The 24,227-nt window shown below is 37.9% G+C and overlaps 2 protein-coding genes across 2 annotated transcripts in view; one reads left to right on the top strand and one right to left on the bottom strand.

Moving 5' to 3' along the window:
• The window catches only part of LOC140922266 (uncharacterized), a 39,065-nt gene extending 34,134 nt beyond the window's left edge, over nt 1-4,931 (bottom strand). Inside the window, exons 1-6 of the mRNA XM_073372266.1 lie at nt 4,859-4,931; nt 3,537-4,073; nt 2,638-2,751; nt 1,807-2,109; nt 1,090-1,257; nt 486-625 (exon numbers count right to left, since the gene is read on the bottom strand). Of these exons, the coding sequence (XP_073228367.1) occupies nt 486-625; nt 1,090-1,257; nt 1,807-2,109; nt 2,638-2,751; nt 3,537-4,073; nt 4,859-4,931 (1,335 nt within the window). The remainder of the gene's footprint in view (nt 1-485; nt 626-1,089; nt 1,258-1,806; nt 2,110-2,637; nt 2,752-3,536; nt 4,074-4,858) is intronic.
• A 4,064-nt stretch (nt 4,932-8,995) lies between these two features.
• Nucleotides 8,996-23,314, top strand: LOC140922267 (cartilage matrix protein-like). The gene is made up of 10 exons (XM_073372267.1): nt 8,996-9,005; nt 16,439-16,549; nt 17,146-17,262; nt 17,734-18,294; nt 18,942-19,055; nt 19,152-19,235; nt 19,847-19,957; nt 21,029-21,145; nt 22,107-22,667; nt 23,178-23,314. Exons 1-10 carry the CDS (start codon nt 8,996-8,998, stop codon nt 23,312-23,314), a joined length of 1,923 nt encoding a protein of 640 aa, XP_073228368.1.
• Nucleotides 23,315-24,227: the final 913 nt, after the last annotated feature.

The following is a 24,227-nucleotide window of genomic DNA, read 5'->3' on the forward strand; positions in this document are numbered from 1 at the left end:
CAGTTTTTCGGATCTATTCTACAGAAAGCTAGTTGACATTCAAATTCCAGTTCTTAGTCTAAATTGTATCGTTGAATTTTATTGGGTTGGATTGTCACTCTATTGCGAGTCAATGGAAGTTTCTTCTCTTCTACCAATTGAGACCAGCTTAACAGAGTGGCCCAGCCTAACTTGGGAGAGCAAGGATTGGTGCGGTGGTGAGAGCATTCGCCTCCCACCAATGAATGTGTCCCAGGTTCAAATTTCCGGCATGGACATCATATATAGGTTGAGTCTGTTGTTTGTTCTCTCCCTTGCTCCTACAGGTTTTTCTCCGGGTGCTCCGGTTTTCCCTTTCCTCAAAATTCGTTTTTTTCAAAATTCCAATTCGACCAGGAATCAGGTAGACGAAGAACCACTCAGTGGATGTGCTACCTCTAAATCGTTATTAATTAATTATTTATTTATTTATTTATTTGCTTAATCAATTATTTACATCCTCTTACCACACAGCCCACTGTGGTTTTTAATATCTTCTGAACACCGGAAACACCATCAACAGTAGAACCAAAGCAGATGTTGTCGGCAAAATCTCTGGAGCCGTTTTTGCCTTGCACAGTTACTTCAGTTAGAAAGGTTTTTCTTCCTGCGGGTTACAAGCAAGGCAATTTAAAAGCCGTCAGCTACAAATGCTTTGCACGTAAACTTACATATATCCTCATGAGCATATGGAATAAAACATTAATATTTATGGTTCGTCTGTAATTTTGTGACTAAATAGAAAAGTTCAAAATATTATTCAAAACTTCAGAGCCACACGAAGGATGTCACTAATGCGTATATAGCCCTTTCAGCTAAGGCTGCGAGATGGCTTTTATCTCTGAAAGAAAAGTATAGCACTGCCACCAAATCCCCGAATCTGCGGAGCGATAGTGAGGTCCCACATCGACAAAAGTAGGCTGCAAAATAACTGACATCTTTGATTTTGCATCTTGCATCTCCTTTTTAATAGTGTATGAATAGGTAACGAAAGCTCGAGGGACCTTCCTTTGAAATTACTGGCGTTTCAAAGAGAAGTTGAAGGGACTCAAAGTAAGTCTAGCCTCTTACCAAAGTTAATCTCGAGCGTTCTGTTTTGATCCGAAGTGCTTGGACACCAGGAAAAGCCCCCTCCTACCAGAGGAATGCCCCAAGATTCATTGTAAGATGAACCCTTGATAGTTGAGTTCGACAGATGAATAGCACTTCGGTGCAAGTCTAACAGCTTGCCACATTTAGCTGTTTGAAGAACACAAAGCGGATTCAGTGGTGAATATATCTATAGTACAGTCACGTTCTCAAACCAAGATTGCATAAATGATAACATTCAGCGCAGCTATCTAGGTGCAAGCTAACGCTAAACCTATGTTCATTAAAGATTTTTTCATAAAGTGGGTTTCAATCTGCCCTTGGATTATAAGTTAAATGTATAAAGACATATATGTGACATCTCGAGACTATGAACATTTAAATTCAATTCAAATGATTTGCTGTTCATGATTTATGCCAGGAAAAGCCCGAAACTACTGAAATGTACCATTTCTTTCATGTCTCCACTAACAGCAGAAAAAGTCACCAAAGACTGAAAAAGGTCTCGGTAAAACGAATAGCTTTAGTGCTTACATGTAGTCTATCCAAAAGCGTGTCCAAATGTATAATCTGATCTCCGACGCAACTTACAAAGTATTAGCTTGTTCAAGTCATTTTTGATGTCCGTGAAAAAAGGGAAAAAGATTCACTTTCAATATTTACAATTTACCACCATAATGTAATGTCCATAGGACCCACCTCCGAGAAGGTAGACCTCGCTTACAAGGAGGCCACCCTTTCCACCTGCAGGACAGCTGGTGGCATTGTAAACGCTGTAGTTGAAATGGGCATATGGACCAGAGTAGCAAGCTCCTCCATCAAAAACAGCGAAAGCTTTGTAGTCCATCTTTGCTGACTCTAAAGCACACTTCAATACAGCGTTTTTTCTCGTATTGAATGGGCTATCTAGGTAAGTTGCATTGACTGTCTCAAGTGACGAGAAAGTCCTTGTATCGTTGATGTCAATGAAACATCCCAGACTTAGGAAATCGACAGATTTGCCTGTTATGATTATGAATTAAAAGCATACCAATATATTAGTTTTTTATTGCATTTAGGAATAAGAACTCGTTGTATCCTTCTTGAGCTAGACCAGTAAACAGATTATTCAAGAGAAAGGGAGAAAAAAAAGGACAACAGCTCACTTTGGAATTACCAAATAATCACATAATCAACAGCACCAAAGTTACATTCTGTGAGGTACTACGATCGTCAATAGAGTACGATTTTGAAGCGTCCCTCTTATGTAACTGTCACTTACCATTCTGCAATGAGGAAAAAGACCCCTTGGTATCAACTTTGTTTATCTTATTATCTTAACTTAGCACAGATCAGTTAAATGACCGAATTGGTGACTCAAGTAGCAAGTAAACAGCCAAATGGCAACAATGTAACGTGTTACTTTTTTATTATTTTGCAGGACGGTAAACTGGAACAGTTGGCTGTAAAAATGGTTCCTTATTTTCCAACATAAGCGTTAAGAATCCTAATATAAATTTGCTGTTTCAAATATTCTAATATATCACTTACTCATTTCACAATTCACGCCATGGAATTCCGGAGAACATTTGCATTTGTAGCCATCCTTGGAACTTGTACACGTACCATTGTTATGACATGGGTAGCTTACGCACCTGTCAACCACTTATAACGAAATTTTGATTACAAATAAAGGAAATTATGATTAAAAAGGAATTGAAGGACATACACAAAATTAAGGCCAGCATTTGATGGTAAGCGTGAGCACACCCTAGCACAGACCGACTATGGCTCGGTTCAGTGTTCTGGAAACAGATAGGCATGTTGTTTTAATTCATGCACACCTGTATTACGGGGTCTCAAAAAGGACATTCAGGGGCCACATTGGGATGGTGGCCAGTCCTGACAGATACCTACGTAAGGACAACCATGAGCACATAGCAAGGCCATGGCTATGACCTTCCTTGTTTTTTTTTCATCAAAGATAAAAAGGGATTGTTAAAGAAAGCATATGCTCCTATTTCCGTGTCACGTGAATTAAACTAGACCCATCTGAAACATTTATCATCGATCCATTCATTCACTTTCGTAGCACTGTAAGTTTGTACATGCACATATCCGCGCGTCCTTTTGAGCTGAACAAAGCAATCGTCCCCGGATCAGGGAAATCCTAGCAAGAAAATAATTTTCTACCCACTAGTAAACACCGACATGCTGAAGTTCGTCAGCGGCTTTCTTGTTACTATTTGTTTGTACGATTGCTTCATTTATCGATCAAATTTCGTTTTCCGAAAATTTCTCGAAACGAGACGTCATCTTGGCTTCCGTCCCCGGCAAAATAGCGAATAGCCAAGGGTATTCCGAGTTACGGAAGCCAATCAAAACGCGCGAAAATTGCTGTTCACTAATAATGTAAATACTAAGCTAAATAACCTGACATATATGCCTACCTTGACAAATTGTTCGAGCCATTGTCATCGACTTAGTAAAAAGACAGTTCGTGCCATTACACTCAACAAAGTAATCGCTATCTGGATCGGAAGCTATCTCCCTCATTTGGCCTGGGGAGATTTCATCTCCGATACCCACAGCAATAAGAGTAGCGTTCCAATTTTTTAAGCTGATGGCAGAAACAGCAATATCGTCATCAGACTTGTGACTTGCAATGACAAGCACAACGAGTGGGACATCTCTTCGTGTATCGTTGTCAGATAACTGATATCTAACTGAGTCCAAAGCTTTTCCCAAAACTACTTGACTAGTGTTCGGAAAATACAACCCTAAGAAGTTGTTAAGCTCTGCCCTCGTTTTATAAACGTACGTTCCGTTTCCTTCTACGGCAGTAATGAACCATGTCTTATTGATGTCAATATCAAAATTCCTGGAAATATTGGTGATGAAATCGCCAACCAATCTGAATCGAGCTTCACCCATTTTGTAGGAGCCATCCACAGCAAATACCACAGTCAAGTTTCCTGAGCACACAGCTAAAAATACATAGATATGCAATAACTTGTCATTTCAAAGTGGAAATATTAAAGACATGAAAGTGTTAAAATTAATTGGTCACCATTTTGACAAGTGGATGTAACATTGCGTGCACCAAAATGCTCTTATGACTTGCAAGATAGACAGAGGTTGGCAAAGAAACCTCAAAAGTAATTAACGAGTGATTTTTCTTGAGACATTTTTTATTGTCTGTTTTAAAAACCTTTTTTTCCACCGCTTTAGAATTGGTTAATTATTATTATCTGTTTATTGTTTATTGTTTTGTTTGCCAAAAATTGTACAAATCAAATAAAATCTAATTACTTAAACTCTCATGGCGAGGAAGCCCAAGAGAAGCCAAACAATAAAAAAAGCCTAAAATAACAAAGTAATGACCCAGTTACAGTTCTTTTTTTTTGCGCGCCAGGAATCTGTACGTTGCTATGTATCAATAAACAACTTATAGTAATCAAGTATTAATTGTAGCCTAACGTTCCAAGTTGAAAATAAAAGATAACAAATAGCATGATATTTGACATTGTAAGACGAATCAAATAACATTTGTATACCGTATTGGCAGTAGACCAGAAACAAAAATTATTCGAAGCCAGTGTTCATCAAGGTTATTGATTTCATTTTGCTACAAATTTAGACTGAACGACCAACCAAGTAGTTATTAAAAGTTGAGATACTTGCTTTCCTTACAAGATTCATACTTGTCGTGCCGGAAGGATTTCCCCTTTAAAGCGCTTCAGTCTTTCCAATTTCTATTGTTAATACCAACCTTCGCTAAATTTGACATCGGTGTAATATATAGATTTAGCCAAAGCTAAAGCAAAGCTCCCGTTTATATGCATTCTACATTTACTCAAGACAACGGACTTTAAACTCTTGCAAAGAAATCCTCAAATTTATACTTATCTTATCTTTAGGATACCCTATTTTGACAGCTGTCAATAGACCATAATATGGATGTCTGTTGTCAAGTCAAACACAGGTTACAGGCTCCCACACTAGCTTTCGCATTGTTTTCCTTCTGGTTCGGACGGACGGACCTACGGGGCTCCGCTAAGAAAATGGATTTGAGGCAATCTTTTGTATGTCTTTGGAAAATATAGTCTAAATTACAGATGGTAACGTCGTTTAAAGAAGGCTTCAATATAAGAAGCCAGGAAATAAAATAATAACGAACATGTCTGTGATCGAGTTTTGATTCAGATTTATTCATCCTTTTGTTTCAAAGTTAAATATCTTCGGATTTATTTACTTTTTACTCCGACTTGTTATTTCTAGAGACGTCTGGTTATTGTTAGCTCTCGCTTTGGTCTTCTTTTAGAGTTAGTCACACTCCATGGTGCAGTGTCCTATATCAAGTTAATGAACGGATGATACCGACGTCATACACTCCGGCATAACTTAGGTTTAACTGTCTGTGTCAATTTGCTTAATATTCTGATCTTATTTTTTCATTTACTCCTAAAGGGTGGGGATCCAAAAGAGTTTCTTTTTCTCATGCGACGTTAAACACATTGTCAATGAAAAGAGCTGTGATATTTTAAAAGTTAACCTCCGTTATAAGAAATTGTTGTTACAGTTGACAAAACAACAATGTGCTATGATATGGCCCTATCTAGGCCTATATCAGTCCACATACCATATGCGGTTTACCTTTCAGAAATGATGCATCTACTATGTTCTTCAATACACCTAAACAAGTGATTTTTAGATGTTTGCCTTAAATCACATGCGAAGGGGATATTTTTCCGTTGTTTTAATTTGTTTTTGCTTTGTTTTGTTTTTCGGCTTTTTTTCCTTCTAAGGCTTTGAGACAGAAGTTGATCATGTTGAACGATACACTGGGCCTAGTAAGGATTAAATATTTTAGCCGCCGCTCATTCAGACGAACATCACCGTTACAGCCATGAATATATAAATGCTCTTTTTTGATTTATTTAATTAAAACATTTTAAAATTATGTATAATTTGAGACGATGTTTTGGAAACTTCTGTGATTTTTCCTGCTTGTTTGGCTCAAAGTAACCTTCTAACTATATAATAAATAATTCTTAGTGTTTCTTTCAATTATTTGTACACTTATATGATACCATTTGTAATGTTATTCTTGGTAGATGTAACAGATGGTTTAATTGTTTACAGAAATTATTCAGTATTGTAATCACTATCAATGTTTATATGAAAAGCAACAATTGCATTTAAAAGAAATGTACACACTGTAAATTGTATTCTGGAAACAACAATGATTATTCCTACCTTCACTCCGAATAGAACTGCCCCAAGAAAGTATTAACAAAGTGACAATTAATATAAATGTTATCCATCTTGCGTTCATTACCCCCGCCATAGCTGCAAGGTGGACTGTCTTTGACAGACCAGAATAGAGTAGTTCTTACCACTGTTATGAATACATGGATTACGCTTATAATTACAAAATCAACTGTTACGCTCGGTCAGTCAAATTGACAGTATTATTAATTGCGTCAAAATACCCTAGTTACCTTCTAGGACAGAACTGAAATAGAAACAAAAAACAATGAAAGGGTATGTGAGGCAAAGATGCAGTTTAATTAATATACGCCAGTGCCCACAATTACATACCCAAAGTCCCCCTTTTCGATCTGCGCCAGGTAAGGTTATGAAGTTTGTGATTGCAAGAACCAGGCCGGAGGTTGGTAGATTACTGACAAGCGCAGACGGAACAAAATGCTGTAGAATTATCGGTCTTGGGGTTAAAACTGCATATTTCTGCCTTTAAAGAGAGGTTGTTTTTTTTAATTATTGCTGAAAATGCAGAAGTCTACCAGGTCTACCAGACGAATATTCTTATTCCATCAAAGATTCCTTATTTAAAATTATGTATTTCTTAGTAATATATATATTTTTTCAAAAAGTGGGGGGCCCTCGAGCCTATCCCCCTGCGCGGGCCCTGCTTATAGAGGTGTCCGTTATTAGAGAGAGTTGATCGCTGTATCTCTTGTTCAATGTGTCGTACTAAAATATGCTATCGGTTCGTGTTAAACTAGTGTAAATCTGTGAACAGTTTCGATACACGGCAAGAATATATGAGGTGTAGAAGGGAATTTAACAATGGAAAAAATAATCAAAGAAGAAATAAAACTGAATTTGCTTGTGATTGAATCTGTCAAAGAGGACAGGGCTTCATTTGATGCTCTCAAATGTTACTAGTCATTGTAAAAAAAATCGCGAAATGAGTCCTTCTTCAAAGTAATTGGCCAAGACCTAATTTAGTACCGGTCAGTGTTAGATGTGGATTGCGGACTACAGACTACGGACCAGGGGTAAAATGCAGACTGGGTGTAAAATACAGACTGCAGACTAAAGGTAAAACGCAGGCTGGGGGTACAATGCAGAAAGAACCACATTAGGGGGGAAATAAGAGAAATGTCAAGCAGAAAACAATGTGGAAGACGATTTTTTTCCCGGAACCCAGAGACTTCGTTATCCACGTTACCCCCGTTACCCACGTTACCCCCGTCCGTCCGTCCACGAGACCTAACGAGGAAGACATGTGAGACGCATGCCATGTGTAAACCATTTATTCTGCCAACTCGGCCGATTTTGGGCATTCGGCGTGGAAGATACAAACACGGAGGATGACGAGTGGCAGGTATATTTGAAGTGAACCTTGCATTCTATTGATTTAATATTGTACATATCTACACTGTGTACGGTCACTACTGTTGTTCAGTGAGGTGCACATTTGCCAGAAGTTTCAATGGACATCCGAACAGCTGAAGTCTGCGTTCCTTGATTTGCAATACTTGCAATGGAAGGTCATCCAAATTTCCTGCAGAACATCTTTTTTTGTTGTTGAAATGACTAACGCCCTTTTTATCGTCATTATTTCTTCTGTACAGTTTTTTTGGTTAGCGGCTTTTATTTAAGCGTAAATATCGTCGTGTTGTACCAATTCAATTTGAAGCGTGAGGTCTCCCGGTCGGATAAAGAGTACAAGATTGCAATTATTTTTCGAAGACGTTCCGAAGACCTTCTACTATCTGAACGCCCGGAACAGGATACAGAGAAGAAAGGAATGGATTTGTGAAAGCAGATGTCAAGTAAGTGATCGTTTATATTTTTTTACAGAATATTTTGACTTAAACCCGTACCCTTTCGTGACTACAGTTTATGCTTAAGCTTGGTCTGCATTTTTCACCAGGCCTGCGTTTTACTTTCAGTCTGCAGTCTGCGTTTTACACTCATTCTGCATTTACCCCTGGTCCGCAGTCCGCAGTCCGTAGTCCGTAGTCAGAAGTCCACTGTTCGCAGTCCGCATTCCGAAGTCCGCAGTCCACAGTACCCCTTACATTGACTGATTTAGTACCTAGTCTCTAACTCGGTCAGCAAGGCGGTAAGATTTTCGATCGGAAGGTACGAGAAGAAGCGTGAATTTTTTGACCTTTTTGCTGCGAAGTTTGAAAGCGGAGCGATGCGATTTTCTGGGGGAATTCGCTCCGGCGCTGGACCCTTTCAAAATATGGATTTCGCCCTTGTTATTCTATTTTTAGGAACAGTAAACCGTCAACGGCGAACTCAAAATCCTTCAAAATCGCTCAAAAAACCGCTTTTGAGGCAAAAGGACGACTATATACCACAGGTAAGGTAATCCAACGTTTATTTAACATTGATTTATATACATACTTAGCGATATATGGCTATGGGTTAGGCAAACGGTAAATCCAGTACGTTTACTATAAAATGACGTCGGTTACACACACACACATTGTGTGGGTGCCCTGTGGTTTTTTGCACCTCAAATAAGAGTTCCAATATCAAGAAAATCAGTTTTTTAAAACCAGTGTGGATTTTGTCCCCTAATTGGGAACTTTTTCTGAAAAACATAAAGTTTCATGTGAAGATTCAACTTCCTACTGATTTCAAAATGACTGAAGGTAAGTTAAGTGTTCAGACTGTAGTTTGCTCTTTTAGAAGAGGGGGGTGGGGGTCGCTGCCACAGGAGATTTGATTATTATTATATTTCTGAGAGATATGAGAAAAAAAAGTCCCGTGGAGGTTGGGGGGGAAGGGGAGGGGACAAAAATACTTTTTCTGAGAGAGAACTGTGTTGGTAATCTTGATCTTTAAAAATTTAACTCACCTTGCCTAAAGATAGTGGGGGTGTGGCTATTAAATGTAATGACTCTTGGACTGAGTAGTTGTGTCTGGTATCAAAGACATTCATTGCCTTGAAATTCGTTGCGATCATATTTTTTGAATTTGACATGCTGGTTTAAACTGGTTTGAGTTCATTTTTTTTAGTTAAGCATGGATGAAGTGCTGAAGCAATATGATCCATTGGGCAATTCCAGAAAATATCCATACCATACGATGGATGCCTTTTTGGAATTCTGAGGGCAAGGGGCATTCTTTGAACTGGAAATCAAAAGGCTTTGGAGGGGGAGGGGGGGGGGGAATAGTGAATAGTTATGATTGGAATTCCGAAGGCATGGAGGGGTTTTTAGATCTTAAAAGATCTGGAATTTCAACAGGGGACAGACAAGAGTGTATTCCTTGAAAACGCTTATTTCATGGACTTCATCAGTTCGCAAATAAAGCATGAACTGATGACACTGCTGATTACCAAGGAAGCAAGATATGACAAGGATCAATCAATCAGGCATGTGTTTGTGTCCATTTGCGGAAGAAAACCAACAAAATGTAGGGCTGTACATCGAGCTCCAGAGGCCATAATGCTACAAAACATCCTTTTTTTTCTCTCATGAAAACAGCCATGGCCCATAAATTATTTGTCCATAATGCAAAACATGTTTTTTTTTAACTGAGGACGTCATTTTAAATTTTTGAATCTCGTGGGATTGGAAGTGACTGCTGACCCTGAATGCTCAAATTAATGATTACGAAACTCTGTGGGCTTAGGGGATAACCCATTTTGGAACTTCTGAAGGCAAGGGGGGGTTAAAATATGGAAGCAATCCATGGTTTGGTATGGATATTTTCTGTAATCGCCCATTGGGAAAGGGTTACTCAGTGAAGTGTCTTTATTATATAGATGGTTTCTCTAGAGAAAACATTCACTTTCACCCCTATAAAGGTGGGAAAGACTCTGGCAATGATAAATGAAGCATAAAAATATATACTACTTATTAACCGAGAGTGAGGTCATTACAGAAAAATCTCAGACCAAGGTCTTGATATTGCGCGGTCATTACATCAAGGCTGGGTCTGAGATTTCCTGTACTGACTTGTTATCTATTATATGGCCTTTTCATTATGGACAGGAGCCTGTGATCAATTAAAATGAACAACTGGTCAGCAGCTAACTTAAAAAAAATGCCACCTCAGTGAGATGTACACTTGAGCCTGCATTAGTCAGGTGACACTGGTCAGTGGATACCTTTTTGACAGCTGTCAATTGACCATAACATGGATGTCAATAAGGATGTCCACTAGCAAGTTAAACACAGATTGTATATGCCTTGGACACCTAGCTAGTAATGCCCAGTCATTACAAGAAAACAGCCAATCAGAGTGCACATTCTATTATAGCCATATAATAATAAACAACTTCAGACAGTTGCAGGGAAAGGGGTGGGGGTAGTCCCTATAATGCAGGGTTATAGATAGGATTTTTCGAGGGGAGGAGTACACAGTGTGTCACCCCCAGAGTACTTACCAGATTGGCATGTCAACACCTTGGCCATGTTCTACTTAAATTGACATTTTATCGGATGAGCAGTGAGCCTGGGGGGAGGGACAAGCCTACAAAATAGGTGCAGAGGTTATTAAGTTCCAAGTAACAAATTGCTCTATTTTACTCTTACTGCTCATCAGTCAAAAGCTCTTGTAGTAAGAGGCGGCGTGGATGCTGAGTGAGATTACAGTCGAACCTACGTGAACGGCTACCTCTCCACAACGGCAACGCCCACTAACGCATGTCCCCAACTGTCAAAATAATCTCTCCACAACGGCCAGTTTTTTTTCAGCGACTGATGAAAATGTTCACGAATTGATCCCTACGGCATGATCAATCGCAGCAATTGTATTTTGATTTTTTTTTCAGTTTTACTGCTGCAGTGAGCAAAAATTGTCTACGATACTTATAGCGAATGTTGCGAACCTTGCTCGTTTCGTCACGTTAGAATTTTGATTCAAGGGATAATCTTAGCCTTTTGTGTATTTTATCTGTGTACATAATACATTGTACATATGTGATTGGATTACCATGATTATATGGAACACAGTAAGCATGAACTCAAAAAAATATTTTGTACTCCCTAAACATCAAAAATTGTCTTATAACATCTCTACCTCCCCATAACGGCCATCTCACCAAAACGGCCACTTTCTTCTGTCTCCAAGGTGACCGTTGTGGAGAGGTTCGGTTGTATCTCTCAAAGGGGGGTCACGGGTACCCCGGGATCCCTCTCTAACCACACCCCTGTAATGGCCTATACAAGGAATCCTCTACCCAAAAGGGCTGCATTTTTCAGGCTTCGGCTATATAAAAAAGGAAGGGATTTTATTAGCTAAAAGGGATGTAGTGCTCCAAACTAGGCACGTGGAGGGGGTACCATTTATTAAGAAAATGTATACGAAAGGGGTACACAATTGGTATACAGTTGAGTAAGGGGTTGGAGCTCGGGGTGGAGTGGTAACCAACTACAGATGACTTCCGAGAACTCCCGAACCGTTTAGGGAAATCGAAAAAAGTTCGGGAAATAGGGAAATGGGATGGGGAATGAATGCAAGTAACATACCCACTTCAAAGATTAATAAATTCACAGAGCTGGACACAGTAAATAAAATGCGCTGACCAAAAAGTAAAGTCAAAGACTACATAGTTGTTATATTAATTTCGGACTGCAGTACTATTTTTTTTCGACTTGTCAGGTGCCTCAATCATGGTTTGAGTTATCGAGGGTAAATGTATATAGAAATGATCTAAAATTACTTCGAGTTAGCGGGAGGTTCGACTTATCGAGGGCTCGAGTTACCTAGGGTAAAATTATAGTAAATGTATGAAGGAAATTCAGGGGGAAATCGATTTTAGTTCGAGTTACTTATTGCGAGGTTCGAGTTAGCGAGGGTTCGAGTCATCGGGACTCGAGTAAATTGCAAAAGGCCTATTTTCACTTAGCTTTATTTTGAAAGTGAGAGTTTTTGGAACTCAGAAAGGGCCTACTAGGTCACCTAGTTACTTATTGCGAGGTTCGAGTTAGCGAGGGTTCGAGTCATCGGGACTCGAATAAATTGCACAAGGCCTATTTTCACTTAGCTTCGTTTTAAAAGTGAGAGTTTTTGGAACTCAGAAGGGGCCTACTAGGTCACCTGATTAGTCACTTCACTTTTAAGAACCTTTGACACTTCAAAGGACAGAATACAAAGCATTAAAACAAACAACAACAACAAAAAGAAACAAAAAACAAAGATAATGAAAAAATAAATGTTAATGACAGTAATGACTTTCACAATTGTAATCAGATCACTAAACGACAAGTATGCGGACCAAAGTCATAGCTGGCTTTGAAAATAATTAATGATATTAGTTAAAACCGGCAAACAATGCAAAGAATTGAATGGAAGTATTTTCTCTCGAGAAAGTTGAGGCTCGCTGCTGTGTAGTGTTCCGAATTCTTTGTTGTTTCCATGCTGTCTTCTTCTTCGTTTTTTTTTTTTTTTCTCAGAACGAATCTTACAAGAACGTGATCACAATGACGTAGATCGCAACGTGAAGTGTCCAAAAAAGGTAAACACCTCCGTAGCTGCAGGATGGTTTTATTGGGAATGATAGAAAACAGGTGGAATGTGAAAAAAGTTGTCTTCGACGGGCGGGGAAGCTGGCCCTATAACAAGAAAAGGTTTTAGTAAAAACGTCAAACTGGGACAACAAACGGTGGCATTAGGGGTGGACGAAGTATACTAAATAACAGAATGGAATTAATTTAAATACTTATTTATTTATGTATTTATTTATTCATTCATGATTGAGAGCCTGGAAGAGGCTCTCCTCTAAAAAGTGAAAAGAAAAGTGCGCTCCTGATGGGTCTTGGCGGTATTCTCCGCCAAACGAACGTTCATTCGGCTTGCCTTGAGACTGGTGTGTGTATCATGACTTGAGTTATCTTTTAACGCGTGTGTCTTGTAATTAAAGAGTCATTAAGGCTTTTTTTACCTCCAATGCTCACGTCCTTTCATGCAATCGCAATATATGATGGAATATCGTTTCCATTATTATACCAGCTATTCTAGGCACTGAAATCTGCTAATCCACCAATATAAACTGCAAGCACTTATGACGAGAAGGTTTTAAAAACGTTCGCTCTCTTATAGAGCTAAAATGCATCTCATTTTCGCTTCAGTTAGTAGTTACTTGTTTCGGTTTTAGTTACTATATTGTTTGTTTGTTTGTTATTTACTTAATCCTTGGCAACCACTATTGTCTTGTAAAAAAGTGACCTGGCTTACTCCTTACAAAGTTAGAACTAAAGTGTGTTTTATACCTGGTAACAACTACTTTTAAAGCGCGCGAGGCCATGTTGAGGGACAACTTAGCAGTGGCCTGAATTTTTAGAAAAAAAATTACTTTGAAAATTTTTTTGCCAACTTATCAGAGGGACGTTTTAACAACAGAGATGTCGCGTGCTGCTGTTAGATAATGTTGCGTGAGTGTAATTAATTTTACAGACGACTGAGCGTTATTGATTGCCATCAATTTTTGCAACGATCATAAAACGGTCTAAATTGCCATACAGGCCTTTTGAAAGGCAGAGCCTAAAGCGCTTCCCAAGTTGTAGGAATGTTTTCTTCGAGAAAAACGAGGCTTTTCGAAATATTTACAAGCTGCTTTATTTGTCTCGCTTTTGGAATTACACTTGCAAATAGTCAAGGTAAGAGTATAACATTGAGGTGAAGCATTTTTGTTTTATATCAGCTTTTTAGAATACAGAGCATTTTCCTGATTTTTATTAACAAAATTGCGATGCGTAAGTTTGCTAAAAGTAATACTTCAAATATGACACTAATCAAGATTACTGCCGTATGGACTACCCTTTAGTAAAGAATTAAACAAATTATGTAAGAAAAAAGAACGTAAATTTTAAGCCTTTATAAGTGTATCTCTAGTTTGAAACTGTGTAGCATAGGCTACGTGGGACGAGACCATGATAAATTCATGACTATGCCTATAGAATTTCACTCTCTCAACTAGCACATGAAAATTAAGCTTTATTCTTCCTCTGTCCATGGACAGGATAATATCCTATATTATTACTTGCTTTATACACACTTTTTTTAACCAATGAAAAGTTGCGTTATATATTTTTGATATTTTACATTAAGAAACAATTTTAAGTCCACTTTTTCTACAAATATGACTTGACCGATATAGGCCACGAGTAGACCTTTCTGTTTTCGAACTTTGAATTTGTGATGTACATTATACGCCACTGACACTAACGCGTAATCGTTCGTAATCCTTAGGATGTATGAAGAGGCTATATCACGTGATTTTCTCACGATTTGAAGCTCACTCCCCTACTCAGTTTCTATAATGTAAAACTTACTTCCATTCTAGTGGCACATTTTATTTTAAGCTCAGTTGCTATGGCAATGACTCCCAAGAACTGAAGTATTAAAATGAAAGAAAAATAAATGTATTTCCATCAAGCCCTAGATTAGATTTGTTTAAAAGGTATTAATAAGAGAAGAGTGACATCCGTAGAAATTCCTTATAGGTCATGAAAGACCTTTAAAAAAGGACGTCTTGTATTGCACTGTAGACACTTTTGCATACATTTTCATGTTGGATATTGGCTTTGAAAAATAAGACAATTCCTAATCTTTCTTTTATTTCCTCTGGTCGCAGCATCCTTTTAGAAGCATGTCACACCATCTTGCTATACCAGAATTTAAGTTATAGTTATATGTTACTGTCAATTCAGCTAAATATCTGCACACACAGGAAAACGTACAACAACTAAAAAACGTGAAAATGTAAACTAGACAGATTTTAAAACAAACTACACCATGTAGCTTCCAATTTCTAGACTTTTTCGGTTAGCCTTTTCATGTGAAGATTACCATTTTGTTTTGTTTTGTTTTTTTAGTATATATTCATAGATTTAAGTATTGTTTGAAAAACGGAAGTCCGTATCGTAAGATATGGTTGAGGTTTTAGAACGAAAATATTTGGCGAAATTATTTATTCATATTTTTGATACGTAATGATCCAGGGCCGGTAATAAAATCATAGCTGCAGGCGGGCATTGTCTATGACTAGGCATGAATTTTTGAAGCCTTAAGGCAGGGTTTGCCTATTTAGCATTTCTTCTAAACCTCACCCCATAAAAAAAGGTTAAAAAAAAGGTTTAATGGCTTGTTCAAAGTGGAAAGTGCACTTACCTCATCCAGTTAGTTTACAGGCACTCCACTCAGTAAATCCAGCGAGTCACCAGAGCGGGACTCGAACCCGGGACCGCCGGATTGCAAGTCCGACGCGCGACCACTCGGCCACTCTGCTACTTATAACCCATACCTAACATGGGAAAAAAGGAACACCTCAAGTTAACAAACTAAAAGTATTATGGCGCTCTTTAAAGTTTAAAACTCTCGTAATGAGATATTATGGATAGATCAAAGCTGTTAATCTATCTTTTTCTTTTTCTCTGCGTCAATATCTCTTTATCAGGAACCACCAAGGTCACATACGATGGAAAAGTATATAGACGGGTTTTCTTTTTAAACAGTTCACTTTTTATAACTTCGAAAAAAAAATGCTCCTGGGGTCAACATTACCGGGAAATTGTTCGTAGTGAAATTAATATAACGTAGACTTTTTGCAATATCTCTACACACGTAACAAAGATTGTCTTATGCAGTCTGGCTAAATGGAAACCACTCTTGCAAAACAGAAGTTCCAGATATTGCAGATTATTTGGTGTCGATATCGTCAATATCGAGCATGTGGTGGGGTCCTCCATATTAATGCCTTCTTAATTCTGCCGGAATTAAAATAGATAACCACACAAAAGAATATACATCCGGAATATACTTAAGAGAAGGTATACAATTACACGCAATAACCACAAATGCTATAAACTTGACTATGGACAGGTTATGGGTTGTCTTAATATGTTAGCTCAAATGAAAACATGTTAACAATCCGTGTCCGCGCCTAAAGAATGAAATCATTGTGTTCCATGCTGAGTCATACTCTATTTCTACTTTTTGCCAAACAATGACCTAAATTGATAGGGGAAAATTCTTTAAATGATAAATCAAGGGACGTGAAAAAAAAAAAAATAATAATAATAAACAAACAAACAAACAAAAAAATATACAGTGTAAATATGCTCTCTTTCGTCAGATGCCTGTTCTTTGAGACCATGCCAAAATGGAGGAAACTGTACGGTTGACGGCAGTAGCAGCTACATCTGTGAATGTCCTTTGGGAATTGGAGGCCAAAACTGTACCGAAGGTATCAATGATTGTTCTTGAAATACATTTGACCATGCAGCCGTTATTCAACTTACATGTAGTTTGACACACTGAGTGTCGTTAGTTATGTGATTGACTCTACCGTTCAGGAAATTGGAACAATATCTACAAAAAGGGACAAAAGTGTTGAGACACTTCCACATAGAAATATCCATCCCCTCCCCCTGTGTAACCCTACCCCTCTCCCAAATTAATTATTTTTATTTTCGACTCCAGATTCTTTCTTCAACTACAAACAACATTGATTCGGGGGTTGGGGGATTAACGGCCCTTAAGCAAAGTTGTTTAATAAATGAAATTGTCCATAAAAGCGCGCGTTTTATAGAAGTCTGTCAACTGCTTTTTGTCACTGGTTGTAGCCTCAAGGCAAAGGAAATTCTCGACACTTTAACCAATACTTTGTTTCAGTTATTATATACATTTTCTTATCAGCTCTTTTTATGACTTGATGACTTGATAACGACGTAAGTGAAACCTCGAAACGTCGTTATTAACGAAGACGATTTTAAGCAGTATTTATAGCGAAATATCTTACGGTACGCTTAGCTGGAGGTCATTATTTAATTGCCCCAACAGACGTAGTGAACGAGTGTGATTCAGCACCTTGCAAACACGGTGGGAATTGTACAGACGGTCTCGGAAGGTTTGACTGTGAGTGTCCACAGGATTACGCTGGTCGTCAGTGTGAATTAGGTAAGGCAAATTACGCTTTTTACTTTGCAAGAAAAACTCAAGATCATGACCACGACTTAAAAATGACGTTGCTCCGCAGAAAAGCCCATATACGTTTTTTTTTACTCGACCCCATAATATATTAATTACCTAAACCAACGTCAAAAGCGAAGTTCTCGTGCGATCTTTGCAGAGATATCTTTCTGGAGTAATTCACCTTTTGTCATAAGCAAGAAGCAAACTGAATCCCTCCTGAACGAATGGACTTGAGCCGGCGATCAATTGAAATTCAACAACTAGTCAGCGTCACCTCAATAAATAAATTGTACACGTGAGCCCACTATTCAATCGTGTCACACTGGTCAGCGGATACGCAATTTTGACAGCTATCAGTTGACCATAACATGGATGTCGAATATCAAGTTGCTGGGCATACATCTCGCGCTCGAGAGCTCCTGTATTAACTACTTTACTTTACTTTTGTATTAATAGCTTGCGTTTCACAAACATTCAACCTTGTGTTCGTCGTTGACGGATCAGGGAGCATAGAGAACCAAGAAAAAGGAAACTTTCAGCGAGCAAAAGACTTCATTATTGAAATAATAAAGTCTTTTGACATCGGAGAAGACGCAACACAAGTAGCACTAGTGCTTTACAATAGTAACCCGGAGGTTGTCTTTAAATTCAAATACAAGTTTGACGAAATAGAGGAAGAGATCCAAGATATGGATTACCCAGGCGGAGGTACCAATACAGGCAAAGCACTAGACAAAGTACGCAATTATGTCTTTAAAAAACTGAGGAAAGAGCGCGAAGATCTTCCAAAGGTCGTTGTGGTAGTGACTGACGGACGTTCTCAAGATAACGTATCAGTACCCGCTCAGCAGCTTCGCGATGATGGTGCAACTATTATTAGTCTTGGGGTTGGTTGCTGCTTTGAAGAGGATGAACTTAACGAAATGGCTACTGATCCCGATGAAAAGCACGTTTTAGAGGCCAGTTTTTCAGAATTGGATAAATTTAAAGACGCAATGAAAGAACAAATTTGCTCTGGTGAGTTACCTGCTAGAATATCTTGTACTCTACATTGTATATAACACTGGACAGCCAAATCATCCATCGTCCACCTTTTCCAAATTTGAGGTACTGTAGGTTTCACAATTCTCCTTTATATGTTGGTTGGCTGTTTATTTGTACTTGCACGGGGAGGATAGGAAGAGAGGGTTTTTTGCAAACAAACGTGGCCCGTTACATTATCAACCTAATCATATGGAAAAAGGTATGCACCGTCTGGCCTCATAATTTTTGTCATCTTCATCAACAACGCTAAAGTCATCATCATTGATATCAACATTATCATCATCGTTTCCCTCGTGATTATTGCTATCATCATCACCATCATTGTCATCATCATCATCATCATTGTCATAAATGAGGGGTCATGTAACAGCTGCTCGGAAGAGAAGTCACCGATGGTGCGTTTCTCTGACCCCAAACAATACTAAAACAATTTTAAGAATGGCATGTCAGTGTTTTCTGCAACCAATTAGAAGTGACCTTACGGGCAGCTCCTACACGACTCTAAAAAGAGCATAAGAAGAGATAAGGTGCAAGCGGCAGTCACGAGGCATCGAAGCTTTTAATGACGTTTTGTTTCCTTGTGTACTGATATGTAAGTCCTTTTTATTTGTTATTTTTAGCGGTTGACTTTTGCTCCAGTAACCCTTGTCTGAATAACGGGACATGCACCAGTTTAACAAGTGATTTTCAATGTGAATGTACACCTGGTTGGCAAGGAAAAGACTGCGGCAACGGTTGGTACTAGATGTCTGTAAACAACTAATCCGTGTCCACCTTACGGGATTAAGCTGCCCTTTAACTCTGCTATTTGTTTGTTTTTGTTCGTTTAGATATCGATGAGTGTGCTATTAACAGCACTCAGTGCGGGGATAAACAAGTTTGTCATAACTTCCCTGGCGGATTTACATGTCTTGGTAGGTCAGAGGTTACCGACCGGAATAGTTGCGAATTTTGAACCACCGTGTTAAAAATAATTTAAGTTTAAGTAACTAAAATTGTAATTTAATCAAAGAGCGTGCCAGTAGTTTCACTATATCTTGCCCTTCTCCATTTATTCTGGTAATCTGATATTTAAACTCAAGTCTGTAAAATATAAATCGCCTGTAATGAAGAACGCAATAAAATTTAAAAATTAAATAAATAAATCTAACAATTGCCACAGTGATAACTGTTCAATCCGTAAGTAATATAGTACCTTCATACATCTCCCCGGAATTCGAATCTTTACTTTAGAAATATTATGGATGTGCATAAATACAGAGATAATAAATGAAAGCAAAAACAATCTCTAAAGGTCTTAAACTAAACGTTTTAATTCTCACTGATTTCTCACTGAGTTAAGATCGGGAAAGGTTGTTATATCCTTATTTAATATGAAGCAAAAATGTGTTAAAATCGAGGAGAACAGTGAGATACATAGTCATAGATAAAGAGAAGAGATAGCTCGTTACAGTGCAATAGAATGTAAATAAATAGATAAATAAATAAATAAATAATACAGTGTAAATATATCCTCTTTCATCAGACGCCTGTTCTTTGAGACCATGCCAAAATGGAGGAAACTGCACGGTTAACGACAGTAGCAGCTACATCTGTGAATGTCCTTTGGGAATTGGAGGCCAGAACTGTACCGAAGGTATCAGTTATTGTTCTTGAAATATATTTAACCATTCAACTTACGTAGTTTAATACGATGAGTGTGCTTAGTCATGAAATTGATACTTCCTTAAAAGAACTTGGAACAATATCTACAAACTGAGGGACAAAAGTGATGAGACACTTCCATATAGAAATGTCCATCCCCTACCTTGTGTTACCCTGTGTTACCCCCCTGTGCATGACTGGGTGTGTTCCAGCATACCTAACATCAAAGTTCATAGAAAGATCGACCGTTTCGACAAGGACAATCAGGAACTCGAACATGTTGAGAATACCACTTTTCTGCACCAGCACAAATTCACCGCGCTGTCTTTTAGCGCACACAAAACGAGCATAGCACCTATCTGCTGAAGATGGGCAGCACTGCCCTTTGCAGATCAGACATTTAGATTTAGATTCCGCACTGTTAGTGGCCAAAGGTCCTTCGAATATAGACCGACGTCCCTTTGGAATAAGTTGCAACCAGAGCTCAAGCTAAGCAAATCCGTTAAAAGTTTTAATTGTCAACTTAGACGACTTCTTCTGGACACTGCCTTTAGTTAGTTAAAAATTATTCGTGTCTTTAGCTTTCTGTGTTTAATATTATTACTGTAACATTTACTCTCAAAAGCCCCGTGGGACGAGCCAATAAAATATGTATGTATGCATGTACCCTACTCCTTCCGCAAACCAGTGTTGTACTTTCGACCGTCGATTTTTTATTCTGAACTGTATTAGCATTGATTCGGGGGATGGGAGATTGACGGCCTTTAAGATAAGTTGTTTGATAAATTAAACTGTCCATAAAAGCGTTTTACACAAGTCTGTCAACTGTTCTTTGTTACTGATTGTAGCCACAATCCTAAAGAATTTCTCAACACTTAAACTAGTACTTTGTTTTTAAATAGCTTGTGTTAATATTTTCTTATCAGCTCTTTTTATGGCATGTTAATCATGTTACGAGGAACTTTAAAACTTAGTTTCTAACGAAAACGATTTTAGGCAGTATTTATAGCGAAATATCTTACGGTACGTTTAGCTGGAGGTCATTATTTAATTGCCCCAACAGACGTAGTGAATGATTGTGATTCATCTCCTTGCATACATGGTGGGACTTGTACCGACGGTCTTGGAAGGTTTGATTGTGAGTGTCCACAGGATTATGCTGGTCGCCAGTGTGAATTAGGTAAGGTAGATTTCGTTTTTTATCTTGTAACTAAAACTTAAGGTCAAGGCCATGACTTAAAAATTGCGTTACTTCGCAGAAATGGCCATTTACTTTGTTTTACTCGACGCTATAATACAGGGGCACCCAACGAGGATATAGTTCAAAACCACTTAATATAGCATTGTTGAACGTATTTTAGTATTTAAACGGTAGATATAGGAAAGTCTAGTGATCCGAAAATTATAGCGATCAAAACTTACCTTTTCGAAAATTTTAGCCAGGAAAAGGCTCCCGAAAATTCTAGATGGCCTTTTTTAGGGTAAATATCCGTTTAAAATGGGTAATTATACCATTTTGTAGATGTTCAAAAATCCTAGGAGAGGCAGGCAAACAAGAAATTTTACAACAAATGTTCCGAAAATTCTAGTTCTCAAATCGTCTTCCGAACAGATATTTTCCCGAAAATTGCCGTTGGGTGCCCCTGATAATATATTAATTAAAGTCAAAAGCGAAGTGCTCGTGGGATCTTTGAAGAAATATCTGTCTGGAGTCAATAATTAAAAACTTTCGTCATAAGAAAGAAGCAAACTGAAGCTTTCCTAAAAAAAATGGACTTGAGTAAGTAATCAACTGAAATCCAATAACTAGTCAGCATCTCCTCATTATAGAAATTACACGCGTAAGCTTACTACTCATGACTATTTAGGCGAGTTACACTGGTCAGCGGATACGCTATTTAAACAGCTGTCAGTTGACCATAACATGGATGTCCATTTTCAAGTTAAACACATATTTTACTGATATGTCTAGCTCGAAAGTATGACGTTTCACATCCGCTAACATATTAATCTTACGGATGGGCAATTTTGTCGCAACCAAGATTTCTTGGTTGCGTAGATGACAAAATTTTATTGCAGATGGTGTTCCACAACGCATGCGCATGGTATTAACTACTTTACTTTTTTTTTTGTATTAATAGCTTGTGTTTCACAAACATTTAACCTGGTGTTCGTCGTTGACGGATCAGGAAGCATAGAGGACCAAGAAAAAGGAAACTTTCAGCGTGCAAAAGACTTCATTATTGAAATAGTAAAGTCTTTTAACATCGAAAAAGACGCAACACAAGTAGCACTAGTACTTTACAATAGTAACCCGGAAGTTGTCTTTGAATTCAAAGACAACTTTGATGACATTGAGGAAGAGATCCAAGAAATGGATTACCCAGGCGGAGGTACCAATACAGGCAAAGCACTAGACAAAGTACGCAATTATGTCTTTAAAAAATTGAAGAAAGATCGCGAAGATCTTCCGAAGGTCGTTGTGGTAGTGACTGACGGACGTTCTCAAGATAACGTATCAGTACCCGCTCAGCAGCTTCGCAATGATGGTGCAACTATTATTAGTCTTGGGGTTGGTTGCTGCTTTGACGAGGATGAACTTAATGAAATGGCTACTGATCCCGATGAAAAGCACGTTTTAGAAGCAAGTTTTTCAGAATTGGATAAATTCAAAGATGCAATGAAAGAACAGATTTGCGCTGGTGAGTTACCTGCTAGAATATCTTGGATTTTATTATGTATTTAACACTGGACTCTTAATTCTTGTCATCTTTATCAACAACGCTATGGGCATCATCTTTAATATCATCATTATCGTCAACGTTGTCGTCATTATTGTCATCATTATCATCATCGTTATCATCATCATCATCATCATCGTCATCATTAAGAGCATTAGAAGAGATACGGTGGAAGCAGCAATCACGAGGCATCGCAGCTTTTAATTGCGTTTTGTTTCCTTGTGTACAGATATGTGAGTCCTTTTTATTTGTTATTTTTAGCGGTTGACTTTTGTTCCAGTAACCCTTGCCTGAATAACGGGACATGTACCAGTTTAACAAGTGATTTTCAATGTCAATGTACACCTGGTTGGCAAGGAGAAGACTGCGGCAACGGTTGGTACTACATGTCTTTTAACAACTAATCCGTGTCCACCTTGCAGGATTAATCTGCCTTTTTACTCTGCTATTTATTTGTGTTTGTTCTTTTAGATATCGATGAGTGTGCTATTAACAGCACTCAGTGCGGGAATAAACAAGTTTGTCATAACTTCCCTGGTGGATTTACATGCCTTGGTAGGTCAGCAGTTACCGAGTGGAATGGTTGCAATTTTGAACCACCGTGTTAAAAATAAAATAAGTTTAAGGAACTAAAATTGTCATTTAATTAAAGAGCATGCCAGTAGTTTCTCTATTTTTTGCCCTTCTCCATCTATTCTGGTAATCTGATATTTAAACTCAAACCTGTAAAATATAAATGGCTTGTAATTTAAAATACATGGAGAAAAAATTAAAATTAAATGAACATTAAATAATGAATCTAACAATCGCCACGGCGATAACTGTTCTATCCTTATGGTAATAATTATAGTGCCTTATTCATACATCGCCCCGGAATTCGACTCTTTAATTTAGAAATATTTTGGATGTGCATCAATTAAGGAGATAATAAATGGAAGCAAAAATAATCTTTAAAGGTTTTAAACTAAACGTTTTAATTCTCACTGATTTCTCACTGAGTTAAGATCGGAAAAGGTTGTTATATCGTTACTTGAAATGAAGCAAAAAATGTGTTAAAATCTAGGAAAACAGTGCGATGCATAAATGAAGAGAAGAGATCTTTGCTAGTTACAGTGCAATAGAATGTAAATATCTTTGTGAAAAAAATAAATAAATAGATAAATGAATAAATAAAAACAATATTCAGTGTAAATATATCCTCTTTTATCAGACGCCTGTTCTTTGAGACCATGCCAAAATGGAGGAAACTGCACGGTTGACGACAGTAGCAGCTACATCTGTGCATGTCCTTTTGGAATAGGAGGCCAGAACTGTACCGAAGGTATCAGTTATTGTTCTTGAAATATATTTAACCATTCAACTTACGTAAGTACGTTAGTACGTTAAGTAGAACATTGAAACTTCGTTTTTAACGAAAACGATTTTAGGCAGTATGTATAGCGAAATATCTTACGGTACGTTTAGCTGGAGCTCATCATTCAATTGTCCCCAACAGACTTAGTGAATGATTGTGATTCATCA

This window comes from Porites lutea, chromosome 13 (assembly GCF_958299795.1).
Source record: "Porites lutea chromosome 13, jaPorLute2.1, whole genome shotgun sequence".
NCBI lineage: Eukaryota > Metazoa > Cnidaria > Anthozoa > Scleractinia > Poritidae > Porites > Porites lutea.